We start from the raw sequence: 19489 nt of genomic DNA, 5'->3' as shown, positions 1-19489 counted from the left end.
GTGAAAGACCAATACAAAGTGGTGTACATGTGAGAAGTGGATGGAAAATCATACATCATTCCAAACATTTAAAAAAAAAAATAACTGCAAAGTGGGGTGTGCGTTATTATTCAGCCGCCCTGAGTCACTACTTTGTAGAACCACCTTTTGCTGCAATTACAGCTGCCAGTCTTTTAGGGTATGTCTCTACCAGCTTTGCACATCTAGAGACTGAAATCCTTGCCCATTCTTCTTTGCAAAACAGCTGCAGCTCAGTCAGATTAGATGGACAGCGTTTGTGAACAGCATTTTTCAGATCTTGCCACAGATTCTCGATTGGATTTAGATCTGGACTTTGACTGGGCCATTGTAACACATGGATATGTTTTGTTTAGAATCATTCCATTGTTGCCCTGGCTTTATGTTTAGGGTCATTGTCCAGCTGGAAGGTGAACCTCCGCCCCAGTCTCAAGTCTTTTGCAGGCTCCAAGAGGTTTTCTTCCAAGATTGCCCTGTACTTGGCTCCATCCATCTTCCCATCAACTCTGACCAGCTTCCCTGTCCATGCTGAAGAAAAGCACTCCCAGAGGATGATGCTGCCACCACCATATTTGTCAGTGGGGATGATGTGTTCAGAGTGATGTGCAGTGTTAGTTTTCTGCCACACATAGCGTTTTGCATTTTGGCCAAAAAGTTCCATTTTGGTCTCATCCGACCAGAACACCTTCTGTGTCCCCCACATGGCTTGTGGCAAACGGGACTTCTTATGCTTTTCTGTTAACAATGGCTTTCTTCTTGCCACTCTTCCACAAAGGCCAACTTTGTGCAGTGCACGACTAATAGTTGTCCTATGGACAGATTCCCCCACCTGAGCTGTAGATCTCTGCAGCTCATCCAGAGTCACCATGGGCCTCTTGACTGCATTTCTGGTCAGTACTCTCCTTGTCCTGTGAGTTTAGGAGGACGGCCTTGTCTTGGTAGGTTTACAGTTGTGCCATACTCCTTCCATTTCTGAATGATTGCTTGAACAGTGCTCAGTGGGATGTTCAAGGCTTTGGAAATCTTTTTGTAGCCCAAGCCTGCTTTAAAATTCTCAATAACTTTATCCCTGACCTGTCTGGCATGTTCTTTAGACTTCATGGTGGTGTTGCTCCCAATAATGCTGTATTTGTACTGACAGATTACACACAGGTGCACTCTATTTAGTCATTAGCACTCATCAGGCAATGTCTATGGGCAACTGACTGCTCTCAGACCAAAGGGGGCTGAATAATTATGCACACACCACTTTGCAGTTATTTATTTGTAAAAATGTTTGGAATCATGTATGATTTTAGTTCCACTTCTCACGTGTACAGCACTTTGTATTGGACTTTCACGTGGAATTCTATTAAAATTGATTCATGTTTGTGGCAGTAATATGACAAAATGTGGAAAACTTCAAGGGGGCCAAATACTTTTGCAACCCACTGTATCTTATCTAAAGTTTGGATAGTTTACACAGCTTCAGCAGTTTTATGCTTATTTATTCCTACGATACAATGACAGCGGCCATGTTTTGTTTGTCACATTACACACAGGTAATCTGCAACTGCATCTCCAGCCCTCAAGCTCACTCCCCTCTCCTGCTCCCTCCTCCCCTCTGCCTCTGAAATCTCTGGCTAGTAACCTCCTCCTCCTGCCCAGACTGAGCTCCCATAAGCCCTTGCTACTTGGAGTGCCCAGGCACTTTCAGCTGTGGGCGAGGCTTGTTTAGTTTATAAGGAAAAACAAAAAACAAAAAGTATTTGGCTTGAGGAATGCCCTATAAACTATATGTAAGGAACACAATTATGCAAAGAGTAAAAGTTTATCTAGGATCCACTTTAGAGAAGCTGTCAGCCATACTATCTCAGAAAAAAAAAACACATATTTAGTATTTATATAGCGCCGACATCTTCCGCAGCGCTGTACATAGTACATATAGTCTTGTCATTAACTGTCCCTCGAAGGAGCTCACAATCTAGTCACTACCATAGTCATATGTCTATGTATGTACCATGCTGTGTATGTATTGTAGTCTAGGGCCAATTTAGGGGGAAGCCAATTAACTTATCTGTATGTTTTGGGGATGCAGGAGGAAACCGGAGTGCTCGGAGGAAACCCACACAGACACGAGGAGAGCATACAAACTTCTAGCAGATGTTGACCTAGCTGGGATTTGATCCGAGGACCCAGCGATGCAAGGCAAGAGCGCTAACCACTATGCCACCGTGCTGAAGGCGAAAGGGCGTCAAACATCGTATTAGTATGGTGTTCCTAATAATCCTTTAGGCGAGTGTAGATCTAACTCAGTCTGGGGGTTTAGGCGGGAGTGCAGGGAGAGACAGGAAGCAGCTGTGTGCAATGCTTCCCATAGAAGCTGCATCGATCAGATCGATATTAGACAAGTTTTAAAGGACAACTGAAGTGAGAGGTATATGGAGCCTGTCATATTTATTTTGTTTTAGACAATACCAGTTGCCTGGCAGCCCTGCTGATCTATTTGGCTGCAGTCATGTCTGAATCACACCAGAAACAAGCATGCAGCTAATCTTGTCAGATCTGACAATGTCAGAAACCCCTGATCTGCTGCATGCTTGTTCAGGGTCTGCGGCTAAAGGTATTAGAGGCAGAGGATCAGCAGGACAGCCAGGCAACTGGTATTGCTTAAAAGGAAATAAATATGGCAGCCTCCATATCCCTCGCTTCAGTTGTCCTCTAAAGAGGCACTGCAGCAACACAGAGAATGCAATACATTATTCAGGATTCCCAACTTTGCATTAATGATTCCAGTTTCAGCATCAGAAACTTCCTATAGGTATATTTTTCTGTAAATTTGTATACAACTCTGCCCTCCCAGTGAGGTTTAGCCTAGGCTGCTTAGTTATGCGGCCTTCTCCTCTCAATGCACTCTGGGAGACCAGGGGTTATTTCTACTCCCTTTGGAACACACAGAAAACAAACATTACGCAGCAATGCACCTTAACAGCAGTAAAACATTTAAGAATCTACATTAGGCAAAGGAAAGAGGTTATGAAAGGCTACCACTACCTAAATAATTTATAAAATTATATTGTAAAATATAAGCAATTTTAATCATTAAAGAGAGCCTGGGTGGGGTTATAAAATGGCGAATCAGGTAGCCACCATCCCTGCCGCTCCATTGGCAGGGAGCGGAAGGGGGCATGGCCAGGGAGAGAGAGCTGCCCAATGGCAGCTGTGGACAGCCTGCAAGAATGCCCCCAGTGGGCATTTTGAGCAGACAAGGCCTCTCCTCCCATTACCCTCCAATCAATCATTGTCGCCAATTATTGCGTGGGGAGGGGGGTTTAAGGGGGACACACGGCTCAGAAGGAGGCTATAGAGCGGAGGTGGGGGGCTATAGCGTGGCAGTGGGGGGTGGGCAGAGAGCGGCGGTGGGGGGGGGGGGGGGGGGGGACGACAAAGGCATGGTATGAGGCAGGGAACATGCCTCTGTGTACCATCTGTCCCTGCCGCATCGCCTTGGGTTCTCTTTAAGGGCCTGCTTCCATTACAAACAGGCTACACAGCTGCATCGCACCGCGAGTGTCCTGAAACAGATGCACGGCAATGGAACGGTTTCCATTGTGCGCATAGCGTGCGGAGCGGTGCAGAGCGATCCGGGAATTTGCAGCATGCTGCAGATTCTCGCACAGCCGCATCCGCCCCTTCCATACACTTCTGCATCTCCTGATGTGAAAGTGACGCAAACGGCAGCAGAAGCGATGCACCGCACTCGCATAACTTCATAGTGGAAACGGGCCCCAAGTACTTTTCAAAGGTTTTCTTTAACATGTACATGAGATGAAAGGGTTGAAACATTGTATCCATACCTGGGACTTCCTCCAGGCAGTTTTCTCTGTCCTCTGCCTCCTGGATGGTACGGTGGAAGTCCCTTTATTTTATGCAAGTCGGGTGTACCGCGCATAAGTGGCTCTACTGCGCAAGCGCAAAACACTCTTAGGAGGGAGCGCGCGCGGACTGCCGACTGGCCGAAGATAACAGGGCATGTACCGGACCATCCAATAGGCGGCGAGGAAGCGATCTGCATGGAGGGGGCTGGAAGAAGCCTCAGGTAAGTATAAAAAAAAAAAAATTCAAACCTTTCATCCCAGATGCACTTTAAAGGGTTCCTGAAATGAGGGATATGGAGGTTGCCAAATGTATTTCCTTTTAAACAATGCACATTGCCTGGCTATTTTGCTGATCCTGTCTCAAATACTTTTAGCCATAGACCCTGAACAAGCATGCAGATCAGACGATTCTGAATGGGTTAGCTGCATGCTTGTTTCATGTGTGCGATTCAGATACTAATGCAGCCAAATAGATCAGCATGACTGCCAGGCAACTGGTATTGTAAGAAAAAAAAAAACTAAAAAATTATCACTTCAGGTGAAATCTTGTCTCCTATCAAAAGTGCAAAGTGGTGCAAAATCTTAGCACAAGAAAAACAATAGATATCTGAATAAAATAAATAATATACCCAGCTGATCAGAGTATCAGCAATTCAAGTTCGGCTGGCACACCAGTATCAATAATCAAGCAGTTTTATTGTATGCACAACATGACAATTGTTTCGGGGCCACGGAGGGTCCCCTTCATCAGATAAAATGCAGACATGTCTGCACCTTATCTGATGAAGGGGACTTGAATTGCTGATACTGGGCTGATGTTGCTTCTGCATCAAGGCTGAGCACCCAAAACACCCACGGTACGGTGTGCCTATCCATAACCAGATATTACAGCTGATCAGAGTATGGACATTTGTATAGCAAAAGGAAGTTCTAACCTATAAAGAAGGAGATCCAGTGACTGATCAGAAAAGAAGAGGAATGTAGAAATTTGCCCAATAGGGATACAGAAAAGTTTAGATCATCTGTGAGACTTGCTTTCCGATCCACTCTACCCTCCTGTGAACAGGCTCATGGGAAACAGGAACCTCTTGAACAGTAACACTAGCCAGGGCTGTGGAGTCGGTACAAAAATCTTCCGACTCCAACTCATCAGTTTATGAAACCACGACTCCAACTCCGGGTACCCAAAATAGCTCTGACTCCTCAGTCTAATACTTAACAGGGCTGTGGATTTTGTACAAAAAACATCCGACTCCGAAGTTTATGAAATCAACGACTCCAACTCTGACTCCGGGTGCCCAAAATTGCCCCGACTCCGACTCCACCGCCCTGACACTAACAGTAAGGAAAGCTTCACAGAAGCTTAAAGGACGCCTTAAGTGGAAGGGATATGGAGGCTGCCATATTTCAGGCCTGCTTATCTTTCATGCATCAATAGCATCTGAATCACTCACCTGAAACAAGCAAGCGGCTAATCCAGTCAGCCTTAAGTCAGAAACATCTGATAGGCATGCTTATTCAGGGTTTTTGGATAAAAGTATTGGAGGCAGAGGATCAGCAGGCCAGCCAGGTATTGTGCATAGTTAAAAAGGAAATTGATACGAAAGGAAGGCTCCATTTCCCTCTCACTTCAGGTGTCCTTTAAGGCTAGTTACACACCAGGACGTTACGTTTAGGGAACGTTATAGGGCACATAACGTGCCCCTAACCCAAGGCCTGGTGCTCTCTGATGTGGACGTCAGAGTGAGCCACGTTGTACAGCTCACTCTGGCGTCAGTGATGCCGTGATGCGTACTCTTGGACGCATGCGGCATCGCGTGGTCCCGCCCGGCCAATCGCCGCACAGAGCGGCCGCTCCAGGAGTAAACACTGCACGTGACTGAGTGCAGTGAATATTAATTAGTCGTGTGCCTGGCCGCTCTCCCCTCCTCCCCAACATGACTGAGCATGTGCAAACAGTCTAACGCGGCTTAGCCGCATAGAACGCACAGCATGCAGCACTTTGCTGCGTTACAATGTAACGCAACGTGGGCAGTGTGAACAGCCCACTTGTGTTACATTGCTGTGCGTTGGGGGAGCGTTACAGGCGCACTAATGTGCGCCTGTAACGTCCCTGTGTGCAAGAAGCCTAAAGGGACACTATCAAAAATGTTTAACATTTAAAATAATTGCAAACATAAATAAGAAAGTACGTTTTTTCCAGAGTAAAATGAGCCATAAATTACTTTTCTCCTATGTTGCAGACACTTACAATAGGTAATAGAAATCTGATAGAAGTGACAGGTTTTGTACTAGCCCATCTCCTCATGGGAGATTCTCAGGGTTTCGTTTAGTTTCTAAAGCACTCAGTAAATGGCAGTTGCTCTGTCCAACTGCCAAAAAACTGTGTAGTGAGCAGGGAAGCTGGCCAGCATCATTGTGTAAATCTTTTTTAGGGAAAATCTTTATAAAGAATAAAATCCTTGCTGGGAATCCCCTATGAAGAGATGGACTAGTCCAAAACCTAAAATTAATTATGGCTCATTTACTCTGAAAAGAACATACTTCTTATTTGTCTATGTTTGCACATATTTTAAATTGTACTATTTTTCGCCATAGTGCCCCTTTAAATTTCTCTGCAGCTACATTTTTTTTGTGTTTTTTTTTTCTTTTTGTGCATTATGCTGCTTTGCACAATATCCTGTAACTTGCTGGTGATCTATCAACATAATGCTACTGCTACAACAGCACTAATACAAACAAGTTTGGTATCAAAGCATCAACAAATTAGGCAGCATTTTGCAAAATGGAGACAATTACAAAAAGGAAATAGGTTATAAATAATCCTGTTTTTAAGCACTAAACCAATATTTGTTCTTTTACCAAGGAGATAACGCATTGGCTTGTTGTACAGGACGGGAACACTGCCATCTGCTGGACATTTGTGGTAAAGACTGAAACATTGGGGGAAAACACATGACGTTGTGTAAACTGGCTTTAAAATGAAATTTGCACGTTCATAGATAAGAACTCTGAAAATACAGCTGCAAAAACATACTGGTGAGTTATCTGGTTTCCCTCAAAAACAACCTAGCCTCAGCTTATGATAGGGACACTAGGATAGGACTATAGTGGACATGAACTATCGCACAGGACAGAAACTAAACAGAAAAATTCACCTTGTGCATATTTAGAGTTTAGCCTGTCTAATTCCCCCTCATCTGTGACTAATCACAACTGTAATCTGATCTCCAAGCGGTGTCAGTTCAGGAATCTCGGCAGAGCAGCTAATTTGTAAACACAGTATGTTAATATGTCTGCTTCCATGAAAGCAGGAAGTAGACACTGTAGATTTGATTTCAGGTCCAGGTCACACCAAAAATTGGCCGTCACAACTTAATACTGCCAATACCACCACACACCAGTCAGTAGGCTAGAGAGGATGAGGGCAATGGCTCAGCTGGAGTTTACAGGATTATCCAAATTATTTCTAAAAGCAGAAACCTGTCAGGCTTCTGTTCTTCCTCAAATGCCATTATAGCAGAATCATTGCAAGTTTCCTTCTGTTTTAAGAAGGCACATTTCACCAAGCTTTGCTTATTATTAGGTTTTCAGTCTTTTTTATTCCCCCCGATACATTCCTAGTGGTTTGGGTCACCCCGAGCTGCTTGGTTACTCTGTTGTTCTGGTCCAAGTCCTATCCCATACAGCCATATCAATCCCTGCCTTGTACTGATGAGGGCCAAAAGCCCGAAACAGGCTGTCTACATGTGGGGTTGGTGTGGCAGTGTAATTTTTAAAGCTATAGGCTTGTTATACACCAGCAGTTCTGGATGCTTGTCAGGCTTAGAGGGGCGAAAAGAGATAATTTTCATATTCAGTAGTGGTGCATTGTGGGTAACCACACATGTTCACTTATAGCTGAATTATTGCAAATTTCCTTCTGTTTTAAGAAGGCAAACTTCATCAAATGCCTCCATAATCTAGTAAAGTCCAGCTGACCCACCATTCGATTTATAGCTATGGTGTGGCGGATCCTGGTCTGTACGTTACTTTCTTATAATTATGGTGTCTTCCCATCTGCACACAGGCACTGAACAGACGCCTATGTTGATGCAGGAAATGATCATGAGCTCCCCCTCATCCACAATAATCACACTCGATAAGGTATAAAAGTGTAGGTCCCCTTGCGGGTACAGACTCACCAGATCCTAAGGTCTTAAGTGACCAAGTCTCACTTTCGGGGGTGTTGGCCCCCCCGTCGCCTCTCTGGCTATCAGATGTCCTCCAACATCTCCTGGCTCTGCCGCACTCTCCTTCCGAGTCGCTTGCAATGTGGGAATAAAAACAGAAAAGAGGACCCGCCTCTAATCGTGCATTACCTCCTTTTATTTGTAATTAAAAAATTAAAAACAACTCTGTAGCAAAAATTCATAAAGCAGCAGGGTGGGTTACAAAGATAAAGGCTAAGAGGACTTCGCTCCCGGGTGGCCGGCTCCCGCCGTCTATGCTGACCCTCCACGCTGTTGCTACTGTATTGAAAACGCCGCGCCGGGGATCACGGCAGTGACGCCACTCGGCTTCGCTCGCTGGAGTACGATTCACACGTTACGCATGTACGCGTTGACGTCACTCAACCCACCCCGCTGCCTTATGGATTTTTGCTACAGAGTTGTTTTTATTTTTTTTAATTACAAATAAAAGGAGTTAATGCACGATTAGAGGCGGGTCCTCTTTTCTGTTTTTATTCCCACATTGCAAGCGACTGGGAAGGAGAGCGCAGCAGAGCCAGCAGACGGAGGACATCTGATAGCCAGAGAGGCGACGGGGGGCCAACACCCCCGAAAGTGAGACTTGGTCACTTAAAGAGAACCCGAGGTGGGTTTGAAGAATATTATCTGCATACAGAGGCTGGATCTGCCTATACAGCCCAGCCTCTGTTGCTATCCCAAACCCCCCTAAGGTCCCCCTGCACTCTGCAATCCCTCATAAATCACATCCACGCTGCTGACAAACAACTTGTCAGAGCTGGCTGTGTTTATCTCTATACTGTCAGTCTGCTGCTCTCCCCGCCTCCTGCAGAATTCCAGTCCCCGCCTGCATCCCTTCCCTCCCTGCTGATTGGGCGGAAGCGACGGGGGCAGGGACCAGAGCTATGCAGGAGGCGGGGGAGCAGCTGAGACTGACACTACAGATGTAAACACAGCCTCACAGCATGGCTGTGATTTATGAGGGATTGCAGAGTGCAGGAGGACCTTAGTGGGGTTTGGGATAGCAACAGAGGCTGGGCTGTATAGGCAGATCCAGCCTCTGTATGCAGATCACATTCTTTAAACACACCTCGGGTTCTCTTTAAGACCTTAGGATCTGGTGAGTCTGTACCCGCAAGGGGACCTACACTTTTATACCTTATCGAGTGTGATTATAGTGGATGAGGGGGAGCTCATGATCATTTCCTGCATAGACTATTACCAGAGCAACCTGGCACATCTTGCAGCACCCCTATAATACCTATTTTGGACTTGTCATTTAGGTGTAACCTGGTGAATTGGACAATTTAGGCCCAGAGAGGTGTGTATCATCCTCTGAGCTTATTTTATTTTTATAGTGAGCGCTGAATTTATTTTTTCCAGACGCCTATGTTGGCCAAAGCGCCCAAAGAAGAGGAGATTACCTAGATCAGCTATACAGCACTGGCCATTCTTCTTCACCAGGATGTTCTTGCTCTTCAGATCTCGGTGAGCGATGGCGGGCTTCCCCTGAGTGCCGAATATCTCCACGTGCAGATGTGCCAGTCCGCTGGCGATGGACAGGACAATCCGGAGGCAGGTGATGGTGTCCAGTGTGGTCACTTGCAAGTAATCGTACAGAGATCCCATCTCATGATAGTGAGTGATAAGCCACAGCTGGGTGCTGGAGTTCCTGGAAGTCATATCCGAGGCGATGAAGCCTGTAAGAAGGGGAGAGAAAGGTGAGGGACAATAATGACATAGATCTCAAGGGCAATGATAAACGCATCAGCGAATTAAAGTGGACCTGAACTCCGAACTTCCTCTCTGCTCTAAAAGATAAGCAACAGCATAACCACCGTTCAAGGAAAAAAAACTTTTCTTTGTAACAGCTGATACAAATCCTGCAATAAATCTGCAGTGTGTCCACTTCCTGCTTTCATGGAAGCAGACAGGGTTAATATCCTGTTTTTACACATTAGCTGCTCTGCCGAGGCAGCCAGCTGACAGATCAAATTACAGTGATGATTAGTAACAGATGAGGGGGGGGGGGGGATTAGACAGGCTAAACTCTCTAAATACATTTATTTTTCGGTGTATTTTTGGTGGTATATTTTTCTGTTTTTCTTCCATCCTGTGCAAGATTTCAGGTCAATAAAGTGAATCCGAGATAAACTTTTGCTCACTGCATAATTGTGTTCCTTACATATAGTTTATAGGGCCCTTCCCTATAAACTAAACAAGCCTCGCCCACAGCTTCTCCAGTGCCTTGGCACTCACAGACCCATGTAGCAAGAGCTTATGGGAGCTCAGTCTGGGCAGGAGGAGGAGGTTACCAGCCAGAGATTTCAGAGGCAGAGGGGAGCAGGAAAGGGGAGTGAAGATTTCACAGGCTGAGAGGTGGAGATACAGAGCAGCTTGCCTGTGTAATGTTTACAAGCAGAACATGGCCGCTCTCATTGTATCACAGGAAGAAGTAATCATATACTGTTGAAGCTGTTTGCAGCTAGATTTGCTTTAGATAAGATATATCGACAAGTTACTTGTTATAGTTAGTTTTTCATCTTGGAACCGCTTAAAGGTGCCCATACACCTGTTTATCTGCCAACAGATCTACCGTCAGATTTCTCTCAAATCAAATCTGAACATAGAATTCAGCATGAAATCTATTGAAAATTGTCCTAGCTCCACTGTCGCTGTCTGCCAGGCTGCAGAGGAAGAGGCAGCACAGTGGGGAAGGCAGGAAGACACAGCACAGGAACTTGTGTCCATAGAAATGTAAGACATCTCCTGAAAATAAGCCTCAGCACATCTTTTGTTGCAAAAATACATATAAGACACCACCTTATTTTCTGATAAACACCTCTGGAGTACTCTAACCTTTATTCAGGCAAACAAGTGAAATTTCTCGTGAATGTTTAGGGATGGGCAGCAGTGACAAGACAAGCAGATATTTCCTTCTAACAGGGCTAATCCTTCTTCTAAGCTCTGCAGCTCGGTGGAGTCTATTCCAGCGTGTTGTGAGAGGTATCAGAGGTAGAGTCGCTCTCTACTCGCCTCCTGTTTACTGGTACGCGTGGTGTTAAAAGCATAATCCAGCTATTAAAATGTGAGAACCAGCAGCAGAAGAGAGGCCTGCCTAGACAGTAAGAATGTGCTCGTAAAACTGTCGGCATAAAGGAACTGAAATGATACGGAATGCAGCGACTAAGCCCCGGGCCTTGTGGATATCCACCCAATTGAGCAAATCAGTGGAGGAGGGGAGGGATGCGGCGGATCCGGATGGAAGCTGCTCAGCGAATCGCCGCAACAAACAATAATTCTCCGCTTTGCTGCGCCGCTGTCTGAACACGCAGGGATATTTACAGGCGAGGTGCGCCGCATGCAATCAGATGGAAAAGAAAACTATGTGCCTGGAATGTGCATTTCCGGAAACAAAAAGTGGCCAGAAAATGCGAAGCCCTTTCCACAGCCAGATACACTATTAGGATGATGGGAATGTATTCTGTTTTAACCACTTCAGTACCAGCAGTATCTGTCCCCTTAAAGGGGCACTATGGCGAAAAATTGTAAAATTTTAAATATGTGTGAACATAGACAAATAAGTAGTATGTTTTTTTTCCAGAGTAAAATGAGCCATAAATTACCTTTCTCCTATGTTGCTGTCACTTACAGTAGGTAGTAGAAATCTGACAGAAGCGACAGGTTTTGGACTAGTCCATCTCTTCATAGGGGATTCTCAGCAAGGCTTTTATTCTTTATAAAGATATTCCCTAAAAATGATTTAAACAATGATGCTGGCCAGCCTCTCTGCCCACCATACACTTTTTTGGCAGTTGGACAGAGCAACTGCCATTCACTAAGTGCTTTTGAAAATAAATAAATCCCTGAGAATCCCCCGTGAAGAGATGAACTAGTCTAAAACCTAGTTCGGTCAGATTTCTACTACCTACTGTAAGTGACAGCAACATAGGAGAAAAGTAATTTATGGCTCATTTTACTCTGGAAAAAAACATACTTATTTGTATATGTTTGCACATATATGAAATTTTAAAAATTTTCGCCATATTGGACCAGAAACTGCTGGTTCCAAAAATGGGGCTTACAGACTGTCTCGCCGCATGGAATCGCCATTCACCTGTTGCTAAAGCCCACTTGCTCTGCCGTCTCTATGACTGCAGAGCTATGTGAGCCGGTCAGGAGCGGCTCACATAGTCTCACATAGTCAATGAGACTGGCTCACAGTGATCACGGCGTCAGGAGCCAATGCAATGGGCTCCTGACCAGAGAGCTCTGCTTTCATACCGATAGCAGGGCGAGTGCTGCAGCAGCAGCAGCAGGAGAGCGACGTGATCAGCGGTAGTGGGGGCAGCGTGCGGTGGGGTAATTGAAATCTGCGTCTTGGCAGGGATAACAGGTCTCAAACAGGGCGCAGATTTCAATTAGTGTGGGCTGGAAGTGGTTAATAAAGAATGCGATTGTAATTAGAAAGAAATTGTGGCCATCACAAGTCAGCCTTAGACAAGGTCTCCCAATACTAGCTATGAGGGTGACCATACACCACTCGTTATTGTGAGCCGACCGACATTGAATTGGTACAGCACTGTGGTCACCCCATCCATCTTTTCAACGATTCCCAGCCTAAATTGGCCAAAAGGATCAATTAGAAATAATGGAAAAATCTTGGTTGCAAAGGCTTGATAGTGTGTGTTGTGGGTAACAACATTAGATATTGGGATGACACGGGGGTGGTAGATAGGTTATTTCATGTGGAAATGTTTTATTCGACAAAATGTCACAGGCATAGTGTACACAACCACAATTAGCAAAATTGTACTAGTTCGCCCCCCCCTAGCACTCAAGAACGGCAATATGGCCGTTGGCCCAAAAAGTTTGAAAACTCCTGCCCTAGGGGGTACTTACCTCAGGAGGGGGAAGCTTCTGGATCCTGAAGAGGTTTCCCCCACCCTTTTCACCAAAGGGGACCCAGTGTTTGGCAGGAGCCTCATGCTGGTGCAGTATTATTATTATTTTATTATTTATTTATTTATAAAGCGCCAACATATTCCGTGGCGCTGTACAATGTAAGAAAACAAACAAGGGATACATAATGATACAGACAATGATATACATGAAATATAAACACTGATACAAGATACAGCACTGCTGATTACAACTTGATTTAACATGATGACTAAAATGTATAAATTTCTAACAGTGTGCAAGCAATTGAATTAATAACATTCCATGACACAAAAGGGTGAGAGCCCTGCCCTTGCGAGCTTACAATCTAAAGGAATGGGGTGGAAACAAGAGGTGGGGGAAGTATACAGTATATGTACAGGCAGTGCGTAATTAGGTTATTTAGTGGGTGCATGGCCTAAGCTAGAGAATATGCTTGTCGGAAAAGGTGGGTTTTGAGGGAGCGTTTAAAGATTTCGAAGGTGGGAGAGTGGCGGATGTGTTGTGGAAGGGTATTCCAGAGGAGGGGTGAGGCACGTGAGAAGTCTTGTACACGTGAATGTGAGGAGGTAATTGTAGAAGAGGATAGAAAAAGCTCGTGTGCAGATCTGAGATTGCGGTTGGGTTGGTATCTGGAGACTAGTGAGGAGATGTACAGGGGAGAGAGATTGTGGAGAGCTTTGTAGGTTATGGTTAAGAGTTTGAACTGAATCCTCTCATTAATTGGTAGCCAGTGAAGAGCTTGACAGAGAGGGTCAGCAGAGGAAGAACGAGAGGAGAGATGAATGAGTCGAGCAGCAGAGTTCAGTACAGAATTGAGCGGTGTTAGTCGGTTATTTGGAAGTCCACCAAGCAATATATTGCAATAGTCCAATCGAGATATAATAAGAGCATGTACTAACATTTTGGTTGTGTCATGGGAGAGAAAAGGTCGGATACGTGCTATGTTTTTCAGTTGGAAATGGCAGGAGCTGGTTAGGGAGTTAATGTGAGGAGTAAATGAGAGAGAGGAATCAAATATTACCCCCAAGCACCGTGCTTTGGGAACTGATGTTATAGACGTGTTGTTAACATTTATTGTAATATCAGGCAAAGGGGTGGACAGGGATGGTGGAAAGACTATTAGTTCAGTTTTATTCATATTAAGTTTTAAGAAACGAGAGGACATGAAAGAGGAGATAGCGGACAGGCAGTCGGGAACCCGGGTGAGGAGGGAGTTAAGGTCTGGGGCCGAGAGGTACAGTTGTGTATCGTCTGCATATAGGTGGTATTGGAAACCAAATGAGCTGATTAAGTTACCAAGACCGTGCATGTAGATGGAGAAGAGGAGGGGACCGAGGACAGAGCCTTGAGGTACCCCTACAGACAGAGGATGTGAAGAGGAGGCCTGATCTGAATAAGAAACAGTGAAAGACCTTCCAGAGAGGTAGGAAGATATCCAGGAGAGAGAGAGGTCCTTTATCCCTATAGATGAAAGGATCTGTAGGAGTAGAGTGTGGTCGACAGTGTCGAATGCTGATGACAGATCTAGAAGGATGAGTATGGAATAATAGCCTTTGGATTTAGCTGTGAGGAGATCATTAGCTACTTTGGTGAGGGCTGTTTCTGTGGAGTGGTTTGGCCGGAAGCCAGATTGGAACTGATCGAGCAAGGAATTTGCAGATAAATACTGACTTAGTTCTGCATGGATGTGGCGTTCAAGTAATTTAGATGCAAATGGAAGAAGTGACACTGGGCGGTAGTTAGCAAGTTCGGTGGGGTCTAGAGATGGTTTTTTAAGTAGTGGTGTTACAACAGCCCTCTTGAGTGAGGATGGAAAAATTCCGGTGGAGAGGGATAGGTTAAACAGCGATGTTAGGGCAGGGATGAGGGATGTGGATAGCTGTGGAATGAGATGTGATGGGATAGGATCCAAAGAACAGGTGGTTAGATGGGATTTGGAGATAAGGGAAGAGAGCGAATGTTCAGAGAGCGGAGAGTAGCGGCTCTCTCATGGGCTCAAAACGAGTCTGACCTAATGTGTAGGCACGAGTTGTCTGCGCAGTAGAGCTGACCAGATCTGGCTCAGCTATTGCTGCCGGAGCCAGATCAGAAAGCCCCTACTTTGCCTGCGCAGACAGGCCATTAGATTGTGTTTATTTTTCCGTGGCTGCCAGCACTGGATCAAAGTGATGTAGAAGGATGGGGGACGCCACATTAGGATCCAGAGGCTTCTCTCTCCTTTAATTATAATTAGCGTGGAAACAAACTACAAATTTTGTTGGCGGGGTTTTATTGCTGTTTGTTGTCCACTTCCTGTACTTGGGGTCACTATGGCGCTTAGTGGCTTAAACGCTAAACCTGGTAGTACCAGGGCCAAAAAAAATGAGAGACCACAAAAACTGGAGATTTCCATTCGTGTAATGTGTACCTGGCATTTTTTGATCCAATCACAAATCGCATTGCAAAATGCACATAGTGGAAAATGGCCCTAATGAACTAACTTTTTTTATTACAAGCTATAAATTACAAGTAATGCTTATTGTAATGAAAGGTGAGAGTTTTACTTTGTACAAGGAGACTATAATGGGATTTTCTTGCTCTTACCTCCAATTTAAAAATTATAATTACAGATGACACTACATACGAAATTAGCTTAGGAAACTCCGCTTCTATCCAGCAGGTGGCGCTCTCCTTCACAAAGCAGCAAGTTATTGCTAGATCCTGAACTGCTGTTCTTTCTGAAGTTCTCTTGTCGATGCATTTTAATGAGGTCACTATATGCAAATTATTTCATAACCATCGCAAATGAAGGTGAAAGAATCTGACGCAACTGCTCAAGTGCATTAAAATGATCAATTCTCTTCAATGCGACTGACATTTTCCAGTTCTCTCACTTCATAGTATGATCTCATTCAAATGAGTGGCATAAGTTCAGCTATGCTTCTAGCCTTGCCACATACATCAAAAAGTGGGCAGGACTGTACATCATTGTTTCAAAAGTTGTATGCCTGTTGCCCCCCAATCTTCTAACAAGTACACTTAAGGTAGAAAAGAAAGACAGGTCGACTTACTTTAAACTCCATCTTAGGAGCCTTTTTAATATGCAATTAGAATATTTTAAATTAAAGGGAACCTGAAATGTGAAGAAAATGGAGGCGCCATCTGCACCCCAGTTATAAATCCATGCCAGTTGCCTAGCTGTCATGCTGAGCTGTTTTTGAGTCACACACCTGCACCAAGTGGAGTCAGACCAGAGTCAAAAGTATCTGATCTGCATGCTCATTCTGTGCCAGTGACTTTAAGGGACATTTGAAGGACTTCCGAAATTAAGTTAAAAATCTATGTTTTACTCACGTGGGGCTTCTTCCAGCGATGAGCAGTAGTCAGTCCCCCGCCACAGCTCCAGTGGTCCTCATTGTCCCCCGCTGGCCACTCGCCATGTTGGCGACCCGCCGGCATCCACATAATCTACCGCATACTGCGTCTGCACACAACTGTGGCGCAGTACGCGCCAGATGATGTGGACGAGGGGCATTCGCAGAAGAGCCGACCCCGCCGGCAGGTTGCCATCATTGCGGGCAGCCAATGGGGACCACTGGAGCTGCAGCAAGGGACTGAAACTGTTGCTCAGGACTTACATTTTTACCTATCAAAATTACTGATTTTTGTGTGTGTATTTTAATCCAATTTTATTTTTCAAATTTACAGTTTTGGCCCAGCCCACTTTTTCCTTGCGACCGTGAAATCTTTTACAAAAATCCTATTTAACCCTCCTGGCGGTTTGCAAAAAAATCGCCAGGGGGCAGCAAATCTTTTTTTTTTAATTTTTTTTTTTTTTTTTCATGTAGCGAGACAAAGTCTCGCTACATGATAGCCGCTGCTCAGCGGCATCCCCCCAGCCCCTCCGATCGCCGCCGGCGATCGGAGATCCGGAGATCCCGTTGAAAGAACGGGATCTCCTGGAGGGCTTCCCCCGTCGCCATGGCGACGGGCGGGATGACGTCACCGACGTCATCGACGTCGTGACGTCAGAGGGGACTCCGATCTGCCCCATAGCGCTGCCTGGCACTGATTGGCCAGGCAGCGCACGGGGTCTGGGGGGGGGGGCGGCCGCGGCGAGAGGAATTGCGGCGGATCGGCGGCGATCGGGCACTGCACGCAGCTAGCAAAGTGCTAGCTGCGTGCAGCAAAAAAAAAATTATGCAAATCGGCCCAGCGGGGCCTGAGCGGTGCCTTCCGGCGGCATAGCCCGAACTCAGTTCGGGCTTACCGCCAGGAAGGTTAATAAAACCCATGTCCCTGTGTACACCTGTCCCTGTGTCCTTGGGTCCGTGCTTTTTACTACTGTGCATGTGCGTAGCACGGACCCAGACAGCCGTTGGGACAGGAGAACGGGACCAGGGAGACTGACGGGAGCGTCCGCGGGCGGACGGGTACGCACGAGTGGCTGTGGCAGCGGAGAGTGACAGACCTAGAGCTTGTTTTTAAACGGGCTTGGGTCTACTAGTCCTTTATAATAATCATCATCATCATCATCATGTGTCCCATCCCTCACTTCCTGTGTGTGCGCGTGTGTCCCGTGTTTTGCGCTACTGCGCATGTGCAGGGAGGGACGAGAGACACTAAAGAGAGCTGGGGAGGACAGGGCCAGAAGGGGTGGGCGTGTACGCGCGCGACGGGCACGGAGTGGTGACAGACCTAGCCTATGTTTAAATGGGCTAAGGTCACTAGTCCTATAGAATAAAACCCGTGTCTCTGCACCCTGTCCCTGTGTGTGTGTCCCTGCTTCCAGACATGACAGTTTGCAGTCTGTGAACCTCATTGCATTGTGGGAAATAACCGCTTTCTCCAACTGTCAAGCAAGCAACGTGTCCCTGCGTGCATAAACTTCAGACAGCGAGGGAGACAGATGAGCGGGACGTATCTGTGCTTGTGTTGCCTGGGGGAGGGCTTGAAGCAGGAAGTACGCCGTGGGTGAGGCTTGCAATGCGACCAATAGGACGCGTGCAAGCTCATTGGAACGCAGGGCAGTCAGCGGAATCATGGGTAACTAACCCCTTGTAATCCAGCCGCTCAGCTGCAGCTTGGGGAAGCCCCGCGTAAGTGAAACTATCTTTTGCAGGGTGAAGGGTCACTTGAAGTCCGTAAAACCGGATTTGCGTCCTTGATCAGGGTCTACGGCTAATCGTATTAGAGGATCAGCAAAGTCAGCCATGCAATCTGCATTGTTTAAAGGAAAATAAATAGGTCAGCCTCCATATCCCTCTCAGTTCAGGTGTAATTTAATATTCCAAAATGTAATATACACCTGAATAAAAAATATGAAATAGTTGAATGTACCACCATCATTAGAGAACTACAGCAACAGCTACAGCTGTACCCCTAAAACGTCATCTGGCTGCAATTGGCTCTCACCTAGTATTCCTATTCGGAGAAGTAACAGAACACATGACCTTCACACTCATTCCCAGGCAGCCTTACTGCCAAATTGCCAGCCACACAAGTCATTTCATAATATAGAGTCCATCTCCAGGGACAGATCTAATAATACCATCTAACCGTTTAGCAATCCGAGCGCTCAAATATTTTCAGAAGCAAAACATGGCTTCTGCCGCTAAAACTCCTGTCTTGAAATTTTGATAGCATAACCAGTGGCAGATGAGAGTTTCAGACTGTGGGCGGAGCTGCTAACTGGATGACGTCATCTTACTGTTCAGACTGCAAGAAGGCAGACACAGACTCAGGGCCTTTTTCCACTAGCCTGCGATTTGCTTCTGATCGCAAATCGCAAGGTACATTAAACTAATGGAAACTGCAGCAGCAATTTCCATTAGTGCGATCCGATTGCGATGCGATTTTGGTCAAAGCGCAATCGTCGTCCTGCCGCGTTTTGTATGCGATTGAGCTGGACTATAATGAGTATAGTAGCTCAATCGCAATCGCAAGGTGGAAATTGAAACGTGATTGCGATCGCAATCGCGATCGCATTTCATAGTGGAAAAGAGCCCTAAAGCCTCATACACATGTATGGGGAGTGTCACCCGCAGGGACAGTTTAGTGCTGTGCAGACACACAGGTGTGCGATTCAAACTCTACTGCATCCAAAGAGATCAGCAGGACTGCCAGGTAACTAGTATTGTACAACAGGAAATAAGTATGGCACATTCAAGTGTGAACCACCCCAACTGATTAACATAAGTTCTCAATTGAAATGTGTTTGTGCAGAAAACACACACTATACACACAAGTATGACCCCTGCCTAAGAGCCCCTTTCCATTGGCAGCATTTCAGTTTGTCTTTGTGCAATTGTGGTCTAGTCAATAAGCGCACAAAAATGGCTTACTAAGTGTGATGTGTGTGCTTTCCCTGGAAAATTGAATTTTTTAACTACAACAAACCACATTCAGAATCACACTGAAATTGTGTTATCACTCTTGCCTTGCAGTGCTGAGTCCCCAGTT

At 45.7% G+C, this 19489-nt stretch overlaps 1 protein-coding gene across 3 annotated transcripts in view; it reads right to left on the bottom strand.

The window, feature by feature from the left end:
• ACVR1 (activin A receptor type 1) overlaps nt 1-19489 on the bottom strand; it is a 140861-nt gene that overhangs the window by 15785 nt on the left and 105587 nt on the right. For all 3 annotated transcript variants that reach the window (XM_068245746.1, XM_068245747.1, XM_068245749.1), the window contains exon 7: nt 9529-9804. In XM_068245746.1, the coding sequence (XP_068101847.1) occupies nt 9529-9804 (276 nt within the window). The remainder of the gene's footprint in view (nt 1-9528; nt 9805-19489) is intronic.

Source organism: Hyperolius riggenbachi, chromosome 7, assembly GCF_040937935.1.
Source record: "Hyperolius riggenbachi isolate aHypRig1 chromosome 7, aHypRig1.pri, whole genome shotgun sequence".
NCBI classification, from domain to species: Eukaryota; Metazoa; Chordata; class Amphibia; order Anura; family Hyperoliidae; genus Hyperolius; species Hyperolius riggenbachi.
The sequence above is the reverse complement of the archived record's forward strand: the minus strand, read 5'-3'. Positions and strand labels throughout refer to the sequence as shown.